Genomic DNA, 22,287 nt, shown 5'->3' on the forward strand with positions numbered 1-22,287 from the left:
GAATAAACTAAATACACAAAGCTTATTCTGCTTACCTTATACTATTACTCCTACCTTTGGAGTACAGTAACAAACTACTGTTTTGATTATAAATTCCTAGAACACTACACTTTATTTTATACCTGTAACAGTATAGTGCTGTACATATACAGTTACAAAAACAACACACTCACTTGTCACTATTCAAAGATATAAACTTCACAAGAAGTAATAAACTTAAGAGGTATTCACTAGCTGGTGTCTCGGCACAAGACGAGTTCTCAAGCTGAGGTCACTGAGTAGATTGAGCTGAGGTCACTGAGCAGATTGAGCTGAGGTCATTGAGGAAAGCACATTTCCATGGAGGGCGCAAGTCCTTGTTGGGTCATATGAGTGCCACCAAAAGAGACTCGTTGACTAAGGACAAACCATTAATAAATTCACTCATTTGGATGCGTACCCTCTTGCAAAAATAGACATCCTTGTCACAGACTGTCTCATTACAAGTACTATAGTTCACTGGAAAGTCCTTATCACCAGATACCTATACAGGAAGAGGATAAGCCATACACTGCTTTTGAAGTGAATGGTAAACTATGTTAGTTCTGCAGAGTACCATTCAGTTACAAATGGTGTTGCTTGTTTCCAAAGAACTATTGACTTCATCATCAAGCAACACTATCTACATGGAATTTATGCTTACATGGACAATATTGTAGTGGCAGGGAAGACCCAGCTGGAACACAATGAGAACTTGGTGAAGTTTCAAGAAGCTGCCCAGTTCCACAACCTTACCTTCAATGAGACTAAATCTATCATTTCCACAAAATCTATAGATTTTCTTGGTTACACAATAACCCATGGTTCCCTCAAACCAGATTTTGAACATTCACATCTATTAAAGGAATTGACAATCACTGAAGACTGTACTTTCTTATGTCGTATTGTTGGTATGTTTTCCTTTTATTCACAGTGGGTTTCCAGATTCTCTGACAAGATCGAACCTCTTGTTACCACTGACACTTTTCCTCCGAGTCCTGAGGACCTGAAAACCTTTGATGATCTCAAAGAGATTGGAAAGGCTGTTGTACACTCAATTGATGAAACTATTCCTTTGGTAGTTGAGACTGATGCATCCAATACAGCCATTGCTACTACTATGAATCAGGCAGGCCATCCAGTTGCCTTTTTCTCTCGCACCCTGACACCTACTGAATGCAAACACTGCAGTAGAAAAGGAGGTGTGTGCAATTGTGGAATCCATAAAGAGGTGGTCCCACTACTTGACAGGATGATGTTTTACCTAGTTACAGACCAACAAGCTGTCAGCTTTATGTTCCATATGAATCGACTTGGAAAAATCAAGAATGATAAAATTCAACAATGGAGGATTGAGTTGGGGTGCTACAACTATGACATCATGTACTATCCTGGTAAATACAACATTCCTGCAGACACTCTCATGTGCTCACTGTGGAGCTACTGTCAATAATGAGAAGCTATCTGAACTCTACACTTGCCTTTACCATCCTGGTGCAACAAGACTTGCTAATTTTGTCAGAATGAGAAATCTTACTTATTCTGTGGAAGATGTGAGGAGGGTGTGTTTTGAATGCCCTCAGTGTCCCCAACTGAATCCTCAGTTCTACAAAACCACACCAAACTCCCCATACCAAGGCCACACAGCCCTTTGAACATCTTAGTTGGGACTTCAAGGGACCTCTACCCTCGAACCCCAGAAACCACATTACAGGTAAACGTCGACTTACGATGGCCGCGACTTACGATTGTTCGACTTTACGATGACGACGACGACGACGACGATATGATAATTTAACCCCTTCCATACGGTGCCGCACACGTAGGCGTCATGAGGAGCAAGTGGATTCGCGACGCGGCCATATCGGCGTCTTGATTATATTTATTGTAGTCGCCCCTGTGTTTTTACATTCTTTCAAATGTGCCATGAATCCCATTCTCTGTGGTTTTCAAAATTCGCGGGTGAAAGAGAGAACGATCGATATAAGCGGTGACTATATTTTATGATGCGAGTATTATTACGTCACGTCGTACGGCTGGCATTGGCTGCTGCCCGCGAGATTTAAGTTCCGTACTAAAAATACATATTATAGTGTTTGAATATGGTAAAAAGGATAAAAATAATTAAATAAACTACTGTACATGTTTAATAGGCTATATTCAGTATCTCTGGTGGTTAATATACAGGTAGGCTAGGTACAGTGACCACGGAACAGTGATACACAAATTGGGGATCGACTTACGATGAAATCGTCTTACGATGGCTCTATCGAAACCTAATGCCATCGTAAGTCGACGTTTACCTGTATGCTCATGGTGATAGATGAGTATTCTCATTTTCCATTTGCCTTTGCCTGTCAGGACATAACTACTGTCTAAATAAATTTTTTGCAATATTTGGTATGCCTTCCTACGTACATTCTGATAGCGAATCCTCATTTATGGCCAAGGATCTATGCAAATTCTGGCACAATCTATATATCACCACTAGTCGAACAACACCTTATAATACTTAACCTCTTCCATACGGTGCCGCCTACGTAGGCGGCATGAGGAGCAAGTGGATACGCGAGGCTGCCATATCGGTGTCTTGATTATATTTATTGTAGTTGTCCCTGCGTAACTGACATACTCTGTAAACTGGCTTCATCACAAATTCTATGGTTATCAAAATTCACGGGTGAAAGAGCGAACGATTGATATAAGCGGTGACTATTTTTTATGATGCGAGTATTATGACACAACATCGTACGTCTGGCAGCTAATGCTGCCTGTGAGATTTTGGCCCGGAGTGAAGTGGTTAAGGAAATAGGCAGTGTAAGAATGAAGAAACAAAGGTGGGAGAGAAGTGGAACATATTAAAAGACAAATACAAGGAGGGAACAGATAAATGTATACCAAAGAAGAAACAAAAATGGGTATACATCAAGTGTTGGTATAACAAAAAGTGAAGCTAAAGATAAAAGAGACAAAGCCTGGAAAAGATGGAGAAAAAAAATGATTATGTAAAAATACACATAGAAGAAAAAAGAAACTGAAAAAGACATAATAGAAAAATGCAAGGACCAACCTAAACTATTCTACAGATATGTAAATGACAAACTAAAAGACAAACACGAAATAGTGAAACTGTGGGAAGGAAATAAAGAATGTATAGATGTAGAAATGGCTGAAATTATGATTAAACATTTTAAATCTGTATTCACAATTGAAATCTCACGAAATTGGGAGGAAGGACAGAGAGAAAGATCCCCTGCAATGAAAGAAATAACAGTGACACAGAAATAAGGGACCAAATAAAAAACCTTGACATCAGAAAGTCACAAGGGCCAGATGGAATTGTAAATTGGATATTGAAAGAATATACAGATGAACTAACGGACAAAATACACAAGATAATTTATTTCTCACTCAAAGAAAGAGAAGTACCACAAGATTGGAAAAATGCAAATATTATACCAATATACAAAGGAGGGGACAAAGAAGATCCAACCAACTATAGACTGGTCCCCCTTACAAGTACAATAGCAAAAATATGTGAAAAAGTTATCAAAAGTAAATGGATTAAACATCTGGAGAACAAAATATTAAATCCAAAACAATTTGGATTTAGACATGGAAGATCATGTGCCACAAACTTAATATGCTTTTACTCAAGGCTAATGGAAAAGGGATAGATGGGCAGATTGTGCCTTCTTAGATTTACAAAAGGCATCTGAAAAAGTACCACACAAAAAGCTACTTACAAAAATTGAAACAATATGTGGAATAGAAGTTAAGTTATTGGAATGGATGAAAGATTTCTTGAACGGGAGAAACATGAGGGTGGTACTCAGAGACAAGAACTCAAATTGGGAAGAAATGACTAGTGGAGTCCCACATGGCTCTGATAATGTTTACCATATATACAAATGACATGGATGAAAGTGTGGAATGTTATATGAATTTCTTTGCAGATGATGCAAAACTACTAAAGTGAATAAATAAAGAGGAAGATTGCAAATCACTAGAAGACCTGTAAAAACTCTGGAAATGGAGTCAGAAGTGTGAAGTGAATTTCAACATCAAGAAATGTAGTATTATGGAATTTGGAAAAAGCAAAAATAGAATATTGGGACAATATAAAATTGGTACATACATATACCAAGGCTTTTTCCCCCTTACCAGGAAGGTAGCCAAAAAGGAAAAGGCATAAAATCATTCCCACCCATTCCATCTCCGAAAACACTCCACACCCCTCCACCCTCCCTCCCATCTTAGCACCTCCTAGATGACGGGTCATCCCTGCACCCTGTCCACTGCCCTGGGTCAGAAGCAGTGTCGCAAGACACAGCACATCCACAGCAAGGCCGCTTCATTAAATCGGCTACCCCCCCCTCTCCGTCCCCCCATATAAAGGAGAGGACGGGGAGAAATCCCTTCGGGCTGCGTCAAAATTTTCCTCACACACACTACCTCACCCCCCATTCCCCCGTCCATTCCACCTCATGCATCACAACATTTTCCATATACAACCATTCTCCATTCACCCCTGTCTTCTGTCCTCTCCCGTCCTTCCTCAACAGACATTCCCCTCTTCCCCAAAGCCCCCTTCACCCCATCCATCCAGCTCATCCTAGGGCATCCCCTCATGTTCACTCCCTCCACATCTGCCTTCCATACCTCCTTTACTAGTCTTTCTTCACTCATTCTTTCCATGTGTCCAAACAATCCTAAAGGAAGTTAAAAAAGTCAACTCGAAAAGGGACCTAGAAGTAACTATCACCAATGACATGACACCACATACACACTGTTGCAGAGGAAGGAGGTGCTGACATCAAGCTCCGAACTAGCGCTTTGTTGCTGAATCAGGGAAAATGCCTTGTTGTCATTTTGGGGATGTAACAATATGTTTGTGTGACCAGTAATGTCCAGTTCTTGGAAATCATAGTTTTAGCATAGAATGGAGAGTAGCAATGATGAAAAAAGGATCAACGAACCAAGAGGGGATTGGATATGACCAGAGTTGAGTTGCCATTAGGAGTGATCCCTAAGAAATCATGTTTAAACATTACTCTGAGGATGACTTACAGCTATGACTGATTTATTCTTGGGATTTAGTAGGGAAGGGAGAGCAATGGATAAAACTATGGACACAGAGATATTAGGATTAGCAGAGCAATAAGGAATTGAGACATCAACAGCTTAGCAGAAGAACTGATTGATTTAAAATTAGACCATAAAGATTTACAATTAAAGGTATCACTCTTACACACAATTAATGAGGTGATACTTAGACAATCTAAAAAGTGAACTGAGTGCAATAAAAAAAAATGAACGAAAAGAAAATGAGGTTAGAAATAAAATGAAGAACTGAAGAGATAAAAGAATAATTACAAGCAGTAACTGAAAAGATGGAAGAATCAATCAAAGAGACCGATCTGAATGAAATAAAAAATCAGTGGAAACAGGAACATGAAAATCAAAAACTCTCTTTCAAAGAAATACTACAGCAGCATGTAGAAGAGAATGCAAAGGAAACAGTGATCAAGGTGATCAAAGAAAAGGAAAACTGGGTGAGAGACACAGTGGACAAAAAGAAATGCATTGTGGTTTACAGTTACAGAGAAAAAGAAGAGAAAGAAATTGCGAAGGAAATACTGAGAGCAGTACAGGACAAGGGACAGAATTTGGAAAAGGAAATGGATGAGAAAAAAAAAAAAAAAAAAAAAAAAAAAAAAAAATAAAGACCAATAAAAATCAAACTAAGAACTCAAATGATAGCAGAAGAAATGCTATCAAAAGCAGCAAAACTAGCAAACAGTGAAAAATACAAAAATGTGTGGATAAAAAAGGAAATGAATAATGAGGAAATAGAGAAAGATAGGGCACTAAGAAGTGAAGCTAAGGAAAAAATGAAAAAAGAACAGAGATTGAAAAAATTGGGTTTTTTGGAGAGTGATGGATCTGAGACTGAGAAAATGGTACATCAGAAAAATGGAAAGATAAACCAAAAAAAGAGAAGAAAGGAAAAATCAAAAGTGGCATATACAAGCATGGATGGTATGATTTCTAGTATATATTAATTAAACAACTATTTGTCAATAGAGAAACCAGACATAATGGGAAATGTGGAGACAAAATTGAAAGGTCCTATACAATCAAGTATTGTGGGACAAGGTTTATACAATCTTTGGTCAAAAAATAGAATGTTATTGACTAGAATGGGCTTAAATGTAATAAAGGTAGCAGAAGGGAAAGAAAATGTGGAATTGATCACAATTACAGTTGAAAATAGCAGTATGAAAAGCAGAGAGTTCATAGTTGTATATGTACCCCCAAAAACTAAGACTTGGTCTGACAGCAAACACTCAAAATTACTGGAAGGCACAAAGAATGAATTAACCGAGATACTGATATATGGAGAAAACATAGTAATTATGGGTGATTTTAATGCAAAGGAAATAAATTGGAGAGGAACTCTGAGGCAACATCCTACTAGATCTGACCATTGATTATACATTGACTCAATGGGTCAAAGAAAACACTAGATAGAGACACAAAGAAGAACCATCGAGACAAGACTTGATATTCACTTCTGAGCCTGAAATTGTAGAAGACATAAAGTATAAAACACCAATTGGGAAGAGTGACCACATAATAATAGAGTTTGAGCTTAAGGAACAAAATGTTGTGAGAAGAAATGAGAAACATAGAGAAGGAAGATTAATGTACAACAAAACTGACTTTATAAAATCTAGAAAAAAAATTCAAAATGCTAGATGGGAAAATTTTTCAAATGATGAAATAAAGATGGAAGAGAAATAGAACATCTTTAAAGAAATGTATAAGGAGGAACAGATAAACATGTACCTAACCAGAAACAAAAAATGGTTTACATAAAGTGTTTGTATAATAAAAAGTGTAGTGATACTAAAGATACAAGAGACAAAGCCTGTAAAAAAATGGAATAAGACAAAAAAGTGACTAAATGGCAAACATGTATCAAACCAAGAAATGAATATGTAAAAATATGCAGAGAGGAAAACAGAAAATATCAAAAAGATATAACAGACAAATGCAAAGAACAACCTAAACTATTTTACAGATATGTAAACAATAAACTAAAAGACAAACATGAAATAGTGAAACTGCGTGAAGGAAACAAAGAATATATAGAAAATGTAGAAATGGTTAAAGTAATGACCAGACACTTTAGGTCTGTATTTACAATTGAAAGCTCACAAATGTGGGATGAAGGACACCAAAATGAAAGAAATAATGGTGACACATAAAGAAATAAGGGACCCAATAAAGAAACTTAACATCAAAAAGTCGTATGGGCCAGACGGAATAGCAGACTGGATATCAAAAGAATGTATAGATGAACTCATAGATAAAATACACAAGATAATTGACTTTCACTCAAAGAAGGAAAAGTACCACAAGATTGGAAAAATGTAAGCACTGTACTAATATATAAGGGAGGAGATAAAGAAAATCCAACAAACTATAGAACAGTTTCCCTTACAAGCACAGTTGCAAAAATATGTGAAAGAGTTATTAAAAATAAATGGACTAAACACTTGAAAAAGAACAACATACTAAACCCCAAGCAATTTTGATTTAGAAGTGGAATATCATGTACTACAAACTTAATATGCTTTTACTCAAGATTAATAGAAATAATACAAGAGATGGTTGGCCAGACTGTGTCTTCTTGGACTTACAAAAGGCTTTTGACAAAATACCACACAAAAAGCTATGTAGAATGTAGATTGAGAGAAGCGAGTAAATGCCTTGGTGGGTTAAAGAGCATAATGGGGAATAGACATTTGGGAATGGATGCTAAGAGGAGACTGTATGAAAGAGTGATTGTGCCAACAGCACTGTATGGGGCAGAAACATGGAACATAAGAGGGGAAGAGAGAAGGAGTTTGAATGTGTTTGAGATGAGGTGTCTGAGAAGTATGATGGGGGTTACTAGGCTAGATAGAGTGAGAAATGAGGAGGTGAGGAGGAGAACAGGGGAGGAGTTGGGAGATAGGGTTGATGAAAGAGTATTAGGATGGTTTGGACACACGGAAAGAATGAGTGAAGAAAGACTAGTAAAAGAGGTATGGAAGGCAGATGTGGAGGGAGTGAACATGAGGGGATGTCCTAGGATGAGGTGGATGGATGGGGTGAAGGGGGCTTTGGGGAAGAGGGGAATGTCTGTTGAGGAAGGACGGGAGAGGATGGAAGATAGGGAAGAATGGATAATGGTTGTATATGGATGATGTTGTGATGCATGAGGTGAAATGGGCGTGGGGGTGGGGGTGAGGTAGTATGTGTGAGAAAATTTGACGCAGCCCAAGGGGATTTCTCCCCATCTCCTTTTATGCGTGGGGGGATGGAGAGGGGGGTCGCTGATTTAATGAAGCGGCCTTGCTGTGGATGTGCTGTGTCTTGCGACACTGCTTCTGACCCAGGGCAGTGGACAAGGTGCAGGGATGACCCGTCATCCAGGAGGTGCTAAGATAAGAGGGAGGGTGGAGGGGTGTGGAGTGTTTTCAGGGATGGAATGGGTGGGAATGATTTTATGCCTTTTCCTTTTTGGCTACCTCCCTTGTAAGGGGGAAAAGCCTTAGTATATGTATGTGTATGTGTGTACTCTTACCCCATTTCACATCTGCTCTCCTCTTTGCCTCCTTTATCTTATGCTTTACTTCTCTTCTCTTTTCTTTGTACCTCTCATATCCCTTGTCCTATTTTGTAACCAATTTGTGAAAGCTCACTTCTTCTCTTCTACAACCTTCTTTGCTTACTCATCCCACCACCCACTATACTTTCTTCTATTTCCTCCCATCCTCCTTGTTCCACCCACCATCTTTGTACACTTTGTGACTCCCTCCTTGAACCATCCTCATTCCTCCTCCACTCCTAGTTCTACTCTATCCTTCACTCCCTCCCCCTCCTCTCTCAGCTTCTTCTTGTACTCCTCCTTTTCTTTCTCATTTAAGCAGTTCACTCTAAGCACCTCCCTACATTTCATCCTTTTCCTCTTTCTCCATCTATCCTCCACTCTCAACTTATCTTCCACCAAAAAAATTATCTAATATCCCCCCACTCTCTCCCCTTAGAAAATGTACATCCAAAACTCTTCCCTACCCTTCTCATGGTTACCACTACATACCATTAAAGATCTGTCTACCTTCCTTCCATCCACCACCCTCTTCCATGTGTACTTATACTTGACTTTCTTCCTAAACACTGTATTTGCTATCATCAACTCTCTTTCAAGACACATTTCCACCATCATCACTCCACTACAATTTTTTTCCTAGAACTCCACACTTCCCAACCATTCCATCTATTGGTTCATCTACCCTAGTATTGAGATCTCCCAATACCACTACATTGACATGTCTCCCTAAATCCTATATGCACTAATTTTAATCTATTCAAAAAGCCTCCCTTTCCTCTACACTCTTCTTACTACCAGGCCCATATGCATTTACAAAAGCCCTCATCTCCCCAGCTTCACATTCATCCACATCAACATTGAAGAAACCTCCTTCCACCATACCACACATTTATCTAACTCTTCAATTACTAGTATAGCCACCCTTTCTCTCATCCCTTCTTCACTCCTGCCACTCTCCCAACTACACTCTCAAACTCAAACTTGGTAGCAGTATTTTTTCTCCCTTGCCACAGGGTTTTATACTAAATAAAAAAATAATTCTCCGGTTTGCGAGTTTTTCTCGAGACCCGGCAAAACGGTCGCACCGGACCCTGGGTAGGTGTAAGGGTTTATTCAGTTTGTTTCACGTTTCAACTGGAACTGATCTGATTCACGTTGTTCATTTATTAATATTATGAGTGTTTTTTGGAAATTGTTATCGCACAAGCACAGTGACGAAACTTTTGAAAAACTCGAGTTGTTTGACGGAGAAATTTCACGACAGAGTACGTGTGAGTTCGAAAAACATTACTTTGCGGGTTATAAGAATTTTACAAAACATGGGGGAAAATCGGATCATGGGGATTACCAAAGGTATTATTTGGAATAAGAAGAACTCGAAGAAGAATTCGAAGAAGAATTTGAAGAAGAACTCGAAGAAGAATTCAAAGAAGAAGAACTCGAAGAAGAACTTGAAGAAGAACTCGAAGAGCTCGAAAAAGAAGAACTCGAAGAAAAACTCAAAGAAGAACTCGAAGAAGAAGAAGAACTCGAAGAAGGACTCGAAGAACTCGAAGAAGAACAACTCGAAAAACTCGAAGAACTTGAAGAAGAAGAACTCGAAGAAGAACTCGAAGAACTCAAAGAAGAAAAAGAAGAACTCGAAGAAGAATTCTAAGAAGAAGAAGAACTCGAAGAACTCGAAGAAGAACTCGAAGAAGAAGAACTCGAAGAAGAAAAAGAAAGAAGAACTCGAAGAAGAAAAAGAAGAACTCGAAGAAGAACTCGAAGAACTCAAATAAGAAGAAGAATAGCTCTTTTTATTTTTATATTTTCGGTGGTTCCATTTGTTGACACTTTGTACTTTGTTATTAATTTCTGGGTGTCATTCAGAATTTGTATTGTTCCGTTTATTTTGACATGGGATATGTGGCGTTTTTGTCAATTCTTTTCATTTGGGTGGACGCTTTATACAAATTTGAAATTAATTTCCTTTTTGTCATTCGGAATAGGTTTTGATTTTGTTTTATTGTATGATTTGTATTACAGCTAAGAGTACAGTATCATTTCATCGGGGTGTGATAGTTGGATCTTTTTGTTCTTTTGAATTGCTGTGGTCCCATTTTTGTAACACTTTAGCAAACCTTGTATTTAATTTCTGCAGGTCATGCAGGACTTGATTAGTTTATGTTTGTTAGGATTTGTGTTTTTAGCTACGGAGGAACGATGGATAGGCTTTTTGGATTTTGGTATCAGTGTGTTCTTGCCTAGTATATTTAATTTTGTTATCCTTTCTCCATGTTGAGGAGTTTTACTATTCTGTAAAAAAAAAAAAAAAAAAAAAAAAATAAAAAAAAAAAAAAAAAAAAAAGCTTTTGCTTTTGCTGAGGACGAACTCCAGACAGTCAGTTCAAACGTAAAATCGAAAAAACGTAAAATGAATGAACGTATATAGAGGAGCGTCTGTATACATATACATACACACATTTATATACATATTTATTTGAAACCCTCCAGGTTCATGAACTCACACCAGATGGGGTTCGTGCACCCTTTCTCAACAACGATATGCCTTGTCCTTATCCTTGAGGGAGAGATAGAAAGAGATATAAAGATACAAAGATAAAGACAGAGACAGAGATAAAGATAGAGAGTCATGGAGATAGAGAGAGATAGTGATATAGAGATGGAGAGAGAGAGAAATGGAGAGAGGTGGGAGTCTATGAGTGTCTATTGAAAAATCAACAGGATACAAACCCATACTACTGATGATATAGCTTATCTTTCTTTTTGTGCCTCCTGAGCAGTTCTTGCTTGGCTTGTCCTTATGCTCCTCAATTTCAAGGCCCTTTATGTACATGTCAATCAGCCTATAAAGAAAATGTCAAGTAATTTAAAATGAAATCTAGAAAGTGTACAAAACTATATAAAGTGACAATTAAGAACACAAGATGCAACATCAGGTGAACTTTGGAAACAAGCTGCTTTTGTTTCCCTCCGAGTCTGTAATCAAATGAGGAGGTCTTTTTCCTAGATACTGTTTTATCATTCAGATATGGGGAGTATCTGGGTTATGTTTATTTGAAAAACGGACTACCTCATGACACATTATGTAAACATATATCAGAAATAAGGTACTGTGTCTGGGGCCAAGGACAGGTATATTTTAGGTGATCCGGCAAAATGGACATCAGAATCATCTCCTTGATGTCTATTTTCAAGACATTTCAATGTTATTTGTATCTCATTTTTTCCTATAGCTGTCATTTTATTCTCCCATCACACTCATTTTCCTAGCATGTCTGAGTGCCACAATGAATTACTCTGTATACTTCAAATTCAACAAATCTCTGAAATTAGGTAAACACACACACACACACATCGATCGGGGTGGCAGCGAAGTCTGGACTCCGGTGATATCTTCAAATTTCGAGGATCACAACGACAAGGAGGTACCTGTGTTGTATTAATAGGGAAGGGCAAAGCTCATGGTGTAGTGGGAAGGTGAAGAAAAAGGAGAAGGGGAGGGAAAAATGGAAGGAAATGAGGAAGGGAAAAATAGGGTCCAGGAAGTCAGACGGCATGTCAACAAAAGACGGCCTGACAATAGTGGAGAAGTCGATGTGATTAGTAAAAATGTAAAAATTAGAAATATAGATAAGAGCAGTGCAATGGAAGGTGAAGATAACTATTTCCATGGATTTAATGAGGGAGGAAATGACAACCTCCCTCGACTAGTAAAACTAGAGGAGAAACTAAAAGAAATGAATGAAAATTGGGAAGCTAAGTTTAACCAAATAAAGTTGATTACTCAAAGAGTTGATAAACTGGAAGAACTAAAGAAGGAGAATCAAAACCTAACTAAAGAAATAGTAGAATTAAAAGGACAGTTAAGAGAAGTAAAGGATGAGAATGAGAAATTGAAGTGGAATAATAAAGAGAATAAAGAGTCCATAGCAAAAGAGGTTGGTTGAAAAAAAGTACAAGAGAAAAATAAAATGGAATTTAGAGGTATAATGGAACAGCATGTGAAAGTACAAACTAAGGACACAGTTATTAAAGTGATGAGGGAGATGGAGAATATAGTAAGAGACTTAGTGGATAAAAAGAAATGTATAATCATATTAGGACTACAAGAATAAAGGAAGAAAAGGAAAAGTAAATAAGATATTAGAAGTAGTTCAAGAAGATGAACCAGAAATAGGGAAACAAATAGAAGAAATTTCTAGACTAGGAAAATACAATACAGATAAGAGCAGACCAATTAATGTTAAATTCAGGTAACAAACAACAGCAGAGAATATCTTAGCAAAAACAGGGAAACTAGCAGACAGTGATTGATACAAACAAGTATGGATAAAAAGAGAAATTAATAAAGAGGAAAGAGAGGATTAAAAACAAAAAGACTACAAGCTAAGGAAAAAAACAAGAAAAGAACAGAGTCAGAAAAAGAGAAATGCTATTGGAGAGTAGTGAATATGAAAGTGAAGAAATGGTTTATATCAGAGAAAAACAGAAAGGAAACAGAAAACACAATGGAAGTAGCAGAAAATTAAAAGTGTTTTCTTACACAAATATAGATGGCTTGATAACAGGCTTGAACGAACTGAATGATTACCTGACGGAAAAAGAACCAGACATAATGGGAATTGTAGAGACAAAACTGAAAGGTCCACTACCATCCAACAGTATAGGACATGGTGCATATGATTATTGGGTTAGAAACAGGTAAAACAAGGGGGTGGAGTTATGTTCCTGACTAAGAAGGATATAAATGTGAGGAATGTTACATATGGAAAGAATAGAATAGAGATGATTATGATGGAAATGGAGGACATGGATGGGAAGAGCAGGAAGTTTGTAGTAAATTATGTGTCTCCTAAAACAGCTTCATGGGAAGAGAAGGAACACAAAAATATGTTAAAGACACAAGGATAACACTATATAAGATAATGGAAGATGGAGGAAGAATAATTATAATGGATGAATTTAATTGTAAAGAAATCTGCTGGGAAGAGATGATAGTGAAGTGTGGAGATGACCTATGGGGAAATGTACTACTTTATATGATTATAGAACATACAATGATGCAATGGATACAAGAGAATACTAGGTATAGAAATGAGGAAGAACCATCGAGACTGGACCTAATAATAACATCAGAACCCAAAATAGTGGACAAGATTCAATATATGACACCAATAAGTAAAAGTGACCACATATTGGTTGAACTGGAACTAAATGAGGAAAAATACATGAAAAAAACAAACAATATAGAAAGGGAAGATTGATGTATGAAAAAATAAATTTTTATAAAACAAGAGAATTCTTTCAAAAAGCTCACTGGTAAAAAATACACAAAGAGGAAACAACAGTAGAAGAGAAATGGAATATTTTGACAAAAAATTATAAAGGAGTGGAAAAGCATATTTCAAGACAAAAGCAAGAAAAAGAGTATGTAAAATACTGGGACAACAAAAGATGTAGGGAGTTAAAAGACAACAGCGATAAAGTTTGGATAAAATGGAAAAAAAGACAAAAGACCTGAAAAATGAAAAATATATACTTGTTATAGAAATGAATATGTACAAGTGTGCAGAGAAGAAAAGAGAAAATACAAAAAAGATGTCATAGAAAAATGTAAAGATCAACCAAAACTATTTTACAGATTTGTAAACAAACTGAAAAACAAACAAGAATTAGAGAAACTACAAGGAGTAGAATACACAGAGGAAATAGAAATGGCAGAATTATGAACAAGCATTTTAAATTTGTGTTTACAGGGGAGAACATACAACCTAGAGATATCGAATGGGAGGAGAAAGTCCCCCCTATGAAAGAGATAGAAGTATCAAGGAACGAAATGATAAAACACTTGAGTGATCTCGATGTCAGAAAATTGCATGGACCATATGAAATGGCAAACTGGATTTTGAGAGAATGCAGGAATGAACTAACAGACAAAATACATAGTTTAATAAACAGTTCATTGAAAGATGGAAAAGTTCCAGAAAATTGAAAAAAGAGCAAATATAGTACCAATATATAAAGGGGGAAACAAGGAAGACCCTACTAACTATAGACCAGTCTCTCTTACAAGTGCAATGGCTAAAATTTGTGAAAGAATGATCCAAATTAGATGGGTAAAGCATTTGGAAAAAAACAACATACTAAATCCAAGGCAATTTGGATTTAGACAAGGATGATCATGCATCACAAACTTAATGTGTTTCTATTCAAGGCTAATAGATGTAATACAAGAATGAGATGGATGGGTGGATTCTGCATTTCTAGACCTAAAAAAAGCTTTTGATAAGGTACCACATAAGAAGTTGCTTATGAAATTAGAAACTGCAGGAGGAATACAGGACAAACTACTGAAGTGGATGGAAGACTTCTTGCATTAAAGAAAAATGAGTGGTGATAAGAGACAAACACTCTAACTGGGATGAAGTGATAAGTGGTGTTCCACAAGGAACAGTTCTGGGCCCCAATAATGTTTGCTATATGTGATGTGATATGGTTTAACATCACACACTCCCCCCTATCAGGAGGCTAGGACGGTGCCCCTCATGATAAAGGAATTGAAAGTTATATGAGGTTCTTTGCGGACGATGCAAAATTGTTGAAAAAAGTGAACACTGAAGAAGATTGTGAATCACTACAGAGTGATCTCAATAAAGTGTGGGATGAAGTAGGAAGTGGGAGATGGAATTCAATATTAAGAAGTGTAGTATAATGGAATTTGGAAGAAGCAAAAAAAGAATAGTGGGATCATATAAATTGGGAGAAGAAATATAAAAGTAGAAAATGAGAAGGACCTGGGAGTCATTATTATGAATAATATGTCCCCTGAGAAACATGTAAACAAAATTTTTGGAGAAACTTATAATTTAATAAGAACAATCAAAGTGGCATTTACATACCTGGATGAAGAAATGGTGAAGAAAATACTAGTTACCTTAATAAGACCAAGATTGAAATATGCAACGACAATGTGGTCACCAAGTACAAAATAATGTGTAACAATACTTGAAAGAATACAAAGAGGAATTACAAAATTGGCACTAACACTCTCAGAACTATCACATGAAGAGAGAGTAGCAAAACTTGAGCTACAGCTATTAGAGCAGAGAGAGGAGACTTGATAACTATTCATAGATTCATGAAAGGCATAGAAACTATTGATAGAGAGCATCTAATAAAATGGGATAGTAGAAATACAAGAGGAGATGGAAAGAAAATACAGAAAGACAGTTATAGAAGAGACCTGAAAAAGAAGGGCTTTCCCCACAGAGTAATAGATATTTGGAACAAGTTAGATGAGAAAGTGGTGTGTGCAAAAACAATATATGACTTAAAAACAGTCTAGATAAAATGAGATATGAATACGGGAATCCAAGAGCATAGCTCCCTTTCCCGTAAAGTACAAATAGGTAAATACAACTAGGTAAATATACACACTTAATGGCATAGTGGTAGCATTCGCAACTGATGCTACAGTGGTCTGAGTTCAAATCCCACCCAGAGCTGAAATAATTTCAGTATTGCTGCACTGTGAGTCATTACTCCAACTCTCTTGGGTGGGGAGTTGAGGGTGTGTGTGCATGTAAGGTCACAGCATCACCCATATATTGGTTATATATGAGCTCTAAGCTTTCTTCCGGAAGGGTAATAGCTATCAATCACGAGTCCAACACCTGATCCAAAATGGGAAGAAATGAGTAGTGGCATACCATAGGGCTCAGTACTAGCTACGATAATGTTTGCTTTATATGTAAATGACATGGACAAAGGCATTGAAAGTTACATGAACTGCTTTGCAGATGACACAAAATTATTAAAGAGAATAAACTCTGAAATAGACTGTGGCTCATTACAGAGTGATCTGAACAAAGTCTCACAGTGGAGCAAGAGATAGGAGGTAGAATTCAACATAAGAAGTGCAATATAATTGAATTTGGAAAAAGCAAGAAGAGAATATCAGGATAGTATAAAATTGATGGAAAAGAAGTAAAGAAAGTAAATTCTGAAAGGGACCTAGGAGTAATCATCACCAAAGACATGTTGCTAGATAAATATATAAATAAAATACCAGTACTCGGAGAAACATACAATTTGTTGAGATCAATAAAGGTGGCTTTTAAATACCTGGATAAGGAAATGATGAAGAAAATATTACAAACACTGATAAGGCCAAAACTGGAATATGCAGCACTGATATGGTCACCCAGTACAAAAAAGAATATAAGAAAATTAGAAAGAATACAAAGAGCAACAACAAAGATGGTCCCAACATTTTCAAACCTGACATATGAACAAAGACTGGCTGAACTGGAATTGCCAACCCTGGAACAAAGAAGAGAACGAAGGGACCTACCGAACATCTACAGAATTATGATAGGAAAAGAATGCCTTGATAGAGAGGACTTATTAAAGTAGGACAGAGGAAAAACAAGAGGACATGTAATGAAACTAAAAAGAAGAATAACTACAGAAGAGACCTGAAAAAGAACAGCTTCCCACACAAAGTGATAGATATATGGAACAAATTGGATGAAGTAATAGTGTGTGCAAACACAATACAAGAATTTAAGAACAAATTTGATCTTGCGAGATACAAAAACGGGTCACCACGAGCATAGCTCCCCTTCTCGTATAATACAACTAGGTAAATACAAGGCTCTGTATTGGCTCCTTTAATCTTTGCCATATATATAAATGATAAGGTTGAGGAAGTGAAGTGTTACATGAATTTTTTTGCTGATGATGCGAAATTAATCAAGAGAGTAAACACAGAAGAAGACTGCAGATTGCTACAAGAAGACCTACACAAAATATAGAAATGGAGTTGGAAGTGTGAAGTGAACTATAACATTAAGAAATGCAGTACAATGGAATTTGGAAAAAGAAAAAATAGAATATTGGGTCAATATAAAATTGGTACCAAGGAAGTAAAAAAAGTTGACTCAGAAAGGGACCTAGGAGTAATTATCTCAAGTGACTTGACACCTGATAAACATGTCAATAAGCTATCATACAAAACGCAGACAAGAGATACATCCCTAGAGGCAAAGAAAATCACACAACCCCAACTTCACACCAGAAATCTAAGGCCTCATCAGAGAACGAGACACACTCAAACACAATACCCCCACACCTATCCCTCAAACCATAGCAGACAAAATACAAACACTAAACACTGTGATTGCCAATGAAATACACGAACAAAAAACACAAAATTGGCAAAACTTTATCAATACACTTGATCACAAAACAAACACCAGCAAATTGTACAACACTCAACAGCATTACACTATCCAACAGTAACACAACATGCTCTCATGCAGCAATAATCACAACAGACAATCTACCCTCAAACAGACAACAAGCAAACACACTCATAAATCATTTTGCACAGACAAGCCATCTCACTTCTCACCCTGACGACCGACGCACTATTCGACGTAAGAAAGACTTTCCCACAGACAGACTATACACCCTTCATCGACAGTCAGACAAAACACATAATACATAATCTCAAGCACTCATCTGCCTGTGGCCCTCATAACATAAGTAACATCCACCAAAACACATTGGACCACAAGGTATACACGCACTCACAAACATTGCAAACTACAGCTATTCACACAACACTATACCCGACATCTGGAAGCATGGTAAAATAATCACCATTCCCAAACCGAACAAAGACCCAATAATCACAACATCACATCGCCCAATCACACTTTTCTGCACCCCCTCTAAAGTCATTGAATGCCTAATACTTCAACTTGTCACACCACATATTCCCCTTGCTGACTCAACATGGTTTTAGGCCACTACACTCCACACTCTTCTGATAAACCACATACAAAGAATTTTAGATTGAAATCAATTCAGATAGGCCCCACCACAGAACACTTCTTATAACATTAGACATTAGTAAAGCTTTTGATGCTATCCCCTGCTACAACCTAACAAATAAAATATACAACACAGACATGCACAATAACACCAAAAGATGGCTGGCCAATTATCTGGCAGGTAGGAATGCTTATGTGTCATATAATGGCCAATCATTGCACATCAGAAACATTAAGAATGGAGTACCACAGGGCTCAGTTCTATCCCCCACGCTCTTTAATCTATACATGCATGACTTACCCACACCAGACATCTCAGAAATACAAATCTCTTCCTATGCAGACGACATAACAATCACATGCACACATCATAACATAGACAAAGCTGCAGAAATAATCCAGCCATACATTGATACACTAAACACATGGTTCATCACAGACTCAAAATAGCTCCAACCAAATCTACAGCAACACTTCTCACCAACTGGACAAAAGAACACAAATACATACCACATCTCTACATCAACAACACTCTAATACCACACTCAAACACACAGAAAATTCTTTGTGTAACATACGATACATCCATGTCTTTCAAACAACACATCAACATAAAAAACAAATGCACTCCTAGACTTAACGCACTTAAGTCAATCACTGGAACAACATTTGGACAAAACAAATACAACAATATAGAAACAATGCATACGCTCAGTGATGAATTATGTGAGTCCTGCATGGGCTCCTAATGTCAGTGAGACACACCACAACACCCTTCAAATAATACAAAACAAAGCCCTAAAAACAATTACAGGCTGCACAAATAAAACACCTACAGACCATTTACACCATGAAACAAAAGTCCTCAAAGTCAAGGACCACCTTGACATGAGAGGTACACAAACACTTGCTGCAGCCACCACAAACACATCACACCCACTACACTACATAGCAGAACACCCCCACACACCAAAAAACATTAAAACAACACCCAAAGACCTGCATTACACACAGATACTCTCTTCTCTTCCTCCACAACCACCAAATACCAGCCTCCGGAAACATATTCATAATCATATCACTCACCGCTCCATTAACACACTGAAAGACCACACACTGCTGCATGCCAGACCCCCTGATATCCACCCTTCTGAATCCTCTCTCCCATGAAAGGACAGAGTCCACCATCCCAGACTGTGGTGCGGCCACCACCCAGCACTTCTAAGCTACCGAAGAGGCTGGATGACCACATTGTGAACAGCTGCCCGGGATGTAACACTTCACCCCATACCATACAACACATAATGGAAGACTGCATTATACACAATCATGCACGCAAACAACACAACATACACTCTATAAAGGATTTGTGGGAAAACCCAGTTTCGGCTGTGGCATTCCTTGGGGAGATGGTACTGCTCGGACAGACAGTCTAGGGAACGACAACAACAACAACTAGTTGGAGAGACTTTTAACTTATTAAGATCAATGAAAGATGGCCTTCGACTACATGGATGAAGAAATGGTAAAGAAAATAGTAATTACACTGATAAGACCTAAATTGGAGTATGCTGCGACACTAGTACAAAAAAAAAAAAAAAAAAATAGAAAGAATTCAAAGAGCAGTGACAAAAATGACACCTAGACTCTCAAATTTGACATACGAACAAAGATTGGATAAATTACATCTATCAACACTGGAACAGAAAAGAAAGGTGATTTGCTAACTATTTACTGAATTATGAAAGGGATGGAAGGTCTTGATAGAGACGATTTATTAAAATGGGACAGAAGAGAAACAAGAGGACACGAGAAGAAGCTAAAGAAGGACAGTAACAGAAGAGATTTGAAAAAGAATAGCTTCCCACACAGAGTGATTGATGTCTGGAACAAACTAAACGGGGAAACAGTGCATGCCAAAACTATACAAGATTTTAAGAACAAACAAGATGTGGAGAGATACGTCTTCACTAGAGAGAAAACACAATATTGGAACAAAGGTAATGAAAGGCGATCTCCCACCATGAGCGACATAACAATAGCACAAAAAGAAATATTAGAACACCTATCAAACCTAGACGTCAGGAAATCACACGGCCTGGATGGAATTGCAAATTGGATTCCAAAATAATCCAAAGAAGAACTAATGGACAAAATACATAACATAATAAATTGCTCAAAGAAGGAAAAATACCAAAAGACTGGAAAAATGCTTACATTGTACCAATATATAAAGAAGGAAACAAGGAAGAATCAACTTACTATAGGCCAGTCTCACTAACAAGTACTATAGCCAAAATTTGTGAGAAAATTATCAAGAATAGATGGGTAAAATACCCGATAGACAACAATATAATAAACTCAAGACAATTTGGCTTCAGACAAGGAAGATCATGTACCACAAACTTTATATGTTTCTACTTAAGATTAATAGACATAGTGCAAGAAAGGAATGGATTGGCTGACTGTACCTTCCTGGACTTACAAAAAGTTTTTGACAAAGTACCACACAAAAAATTATTAAAGAAACTCGAGCATATAGGAGGGATACAAGGGAACTTACTAAAATGGATGGAGGACTTCCTGATTGGTAGAGAGATGAGAGTAGTGTTCAGAGAAAAATATTCACATTGGAAAGAGGTGATCAGTGGAGTACTGCAAGGATCTGTACTAGCTCCAATAATGTTTGCTATTTATGCGAATGACATGAATGGGGATGTGTAGTGTTACATGAGCTTCTTTGCTGATGATGCCAAACTGTTAATGAAAGTAAAAACTGAAGAGGATTGCAAATCACTGCAGGAAGACCTGAATAAAGTATGGAACTGGAGTCAGAAATGGGAGGTGGACTTCAATATTAAGAAGTGTAGCATAATGGAGTTTGGAAAAAGCAAAAACAGAAGATCAGGACAATATAAAATTAGAACCAAGGAGGTAAAGAAGGAGAGATCCGAAAAAGATTTGGGGGTAATTATCTTAAACGACTTGTCCTAAGACAAACAGATAAACATATTTGTTGGAGAATCCTACAACTTGCTAAGATCAATAAAAGTGTCATTTACATATTTGGACGAAGAAATTATTAAAAAAATATTGGTCACACTGATAAGGCCTAGACAAGAATATGCTGTGACACTGTGGTCACCCAGTACCAAAAAGAATATAAAGAAAATAGAAAGAATCCAGAGAGCAGCAACAAAAATGGCAACTGCACTTGCAAACTTGTCATATGAGGAGAGATTGGCTAAACTAGATTTACTGACTCTGGAGCAAAGAAGAGAGAGAGGTGACCTACTGACCATCTACAGAATCATGAAAGGCACAGAAATATTTAATAGAGAGGATTTGTTAAACTGGGAGAGGAGAAGCACAAGAGGACATGGAAAGAAAATAAAAAACATAGCTACAGAACAGATCTGAAGAAAAACAGTTTTCCACATAGAGTGGTAGAAACTTGAGCATATAGGAGGGATACAAGGGAACTTACTAAAATGGATGGAGGACTTCCTGATTGGTAGAAAGATGAGAGTAGTGCTCAGAGAAAAATATTCACATTGGAAAGAGGTGATGTTTGCTATTTATGTGAATGACATGAATGAGGATGTGTAGTGTTACATGAGCTTCTTTGCTGATGATGCCAAACTGTTAATGAAAGTAAAAACTGAAGAGGATTGCAAATCACTGCAGGAAGACCTGAATAAAGTATGGAACTGGAGTCAGAAATGGGAGGTGGACTTCAATATTAAGAAGTGTAGCATA

At 37.2% G+C, this 22,287-nt stretch overlaps 1 protein-coding gene across 1 annotated transcript in view; it reads right to left on the reverse strand.

Moving 5' to 3' along the window:
* LOC143022553 (ABC transporter A family member 11-like) overlaps positions 1-22,287 on the reverse strand; it is a 44,744-nt gene that overhangs the window by 16,963 nt on the left and 5,494 nt on the right. The window contains exon 2 of the mRNA XM_076180820.1: positions 11,420-11,532. Coding sequence (XP_076036935.1) covers positions 11,420-11,532 — 113 coding nt within the window. The remainder of the gene's footprint in view (positions 1-11,419; positions 11,533-22,287) is intronic.

The sequence above is a fragment of the Oratosquilla oratoria genome, unplaced genomic scaffold (assembly GCF_046742065.1).
Source record: "Oratosquilla oratoria isolate Oo_2021 unplaced genomic scaffold, ASM4674206v1 SCAFFOLD116, whole genome shotgun sequence".
NCBI lineage: Eukaryota > Metazoa > Arthropoda > Malacostraca > Stomatopoda > Squillidae > Oratosquilla > Oratosquilla oratoria.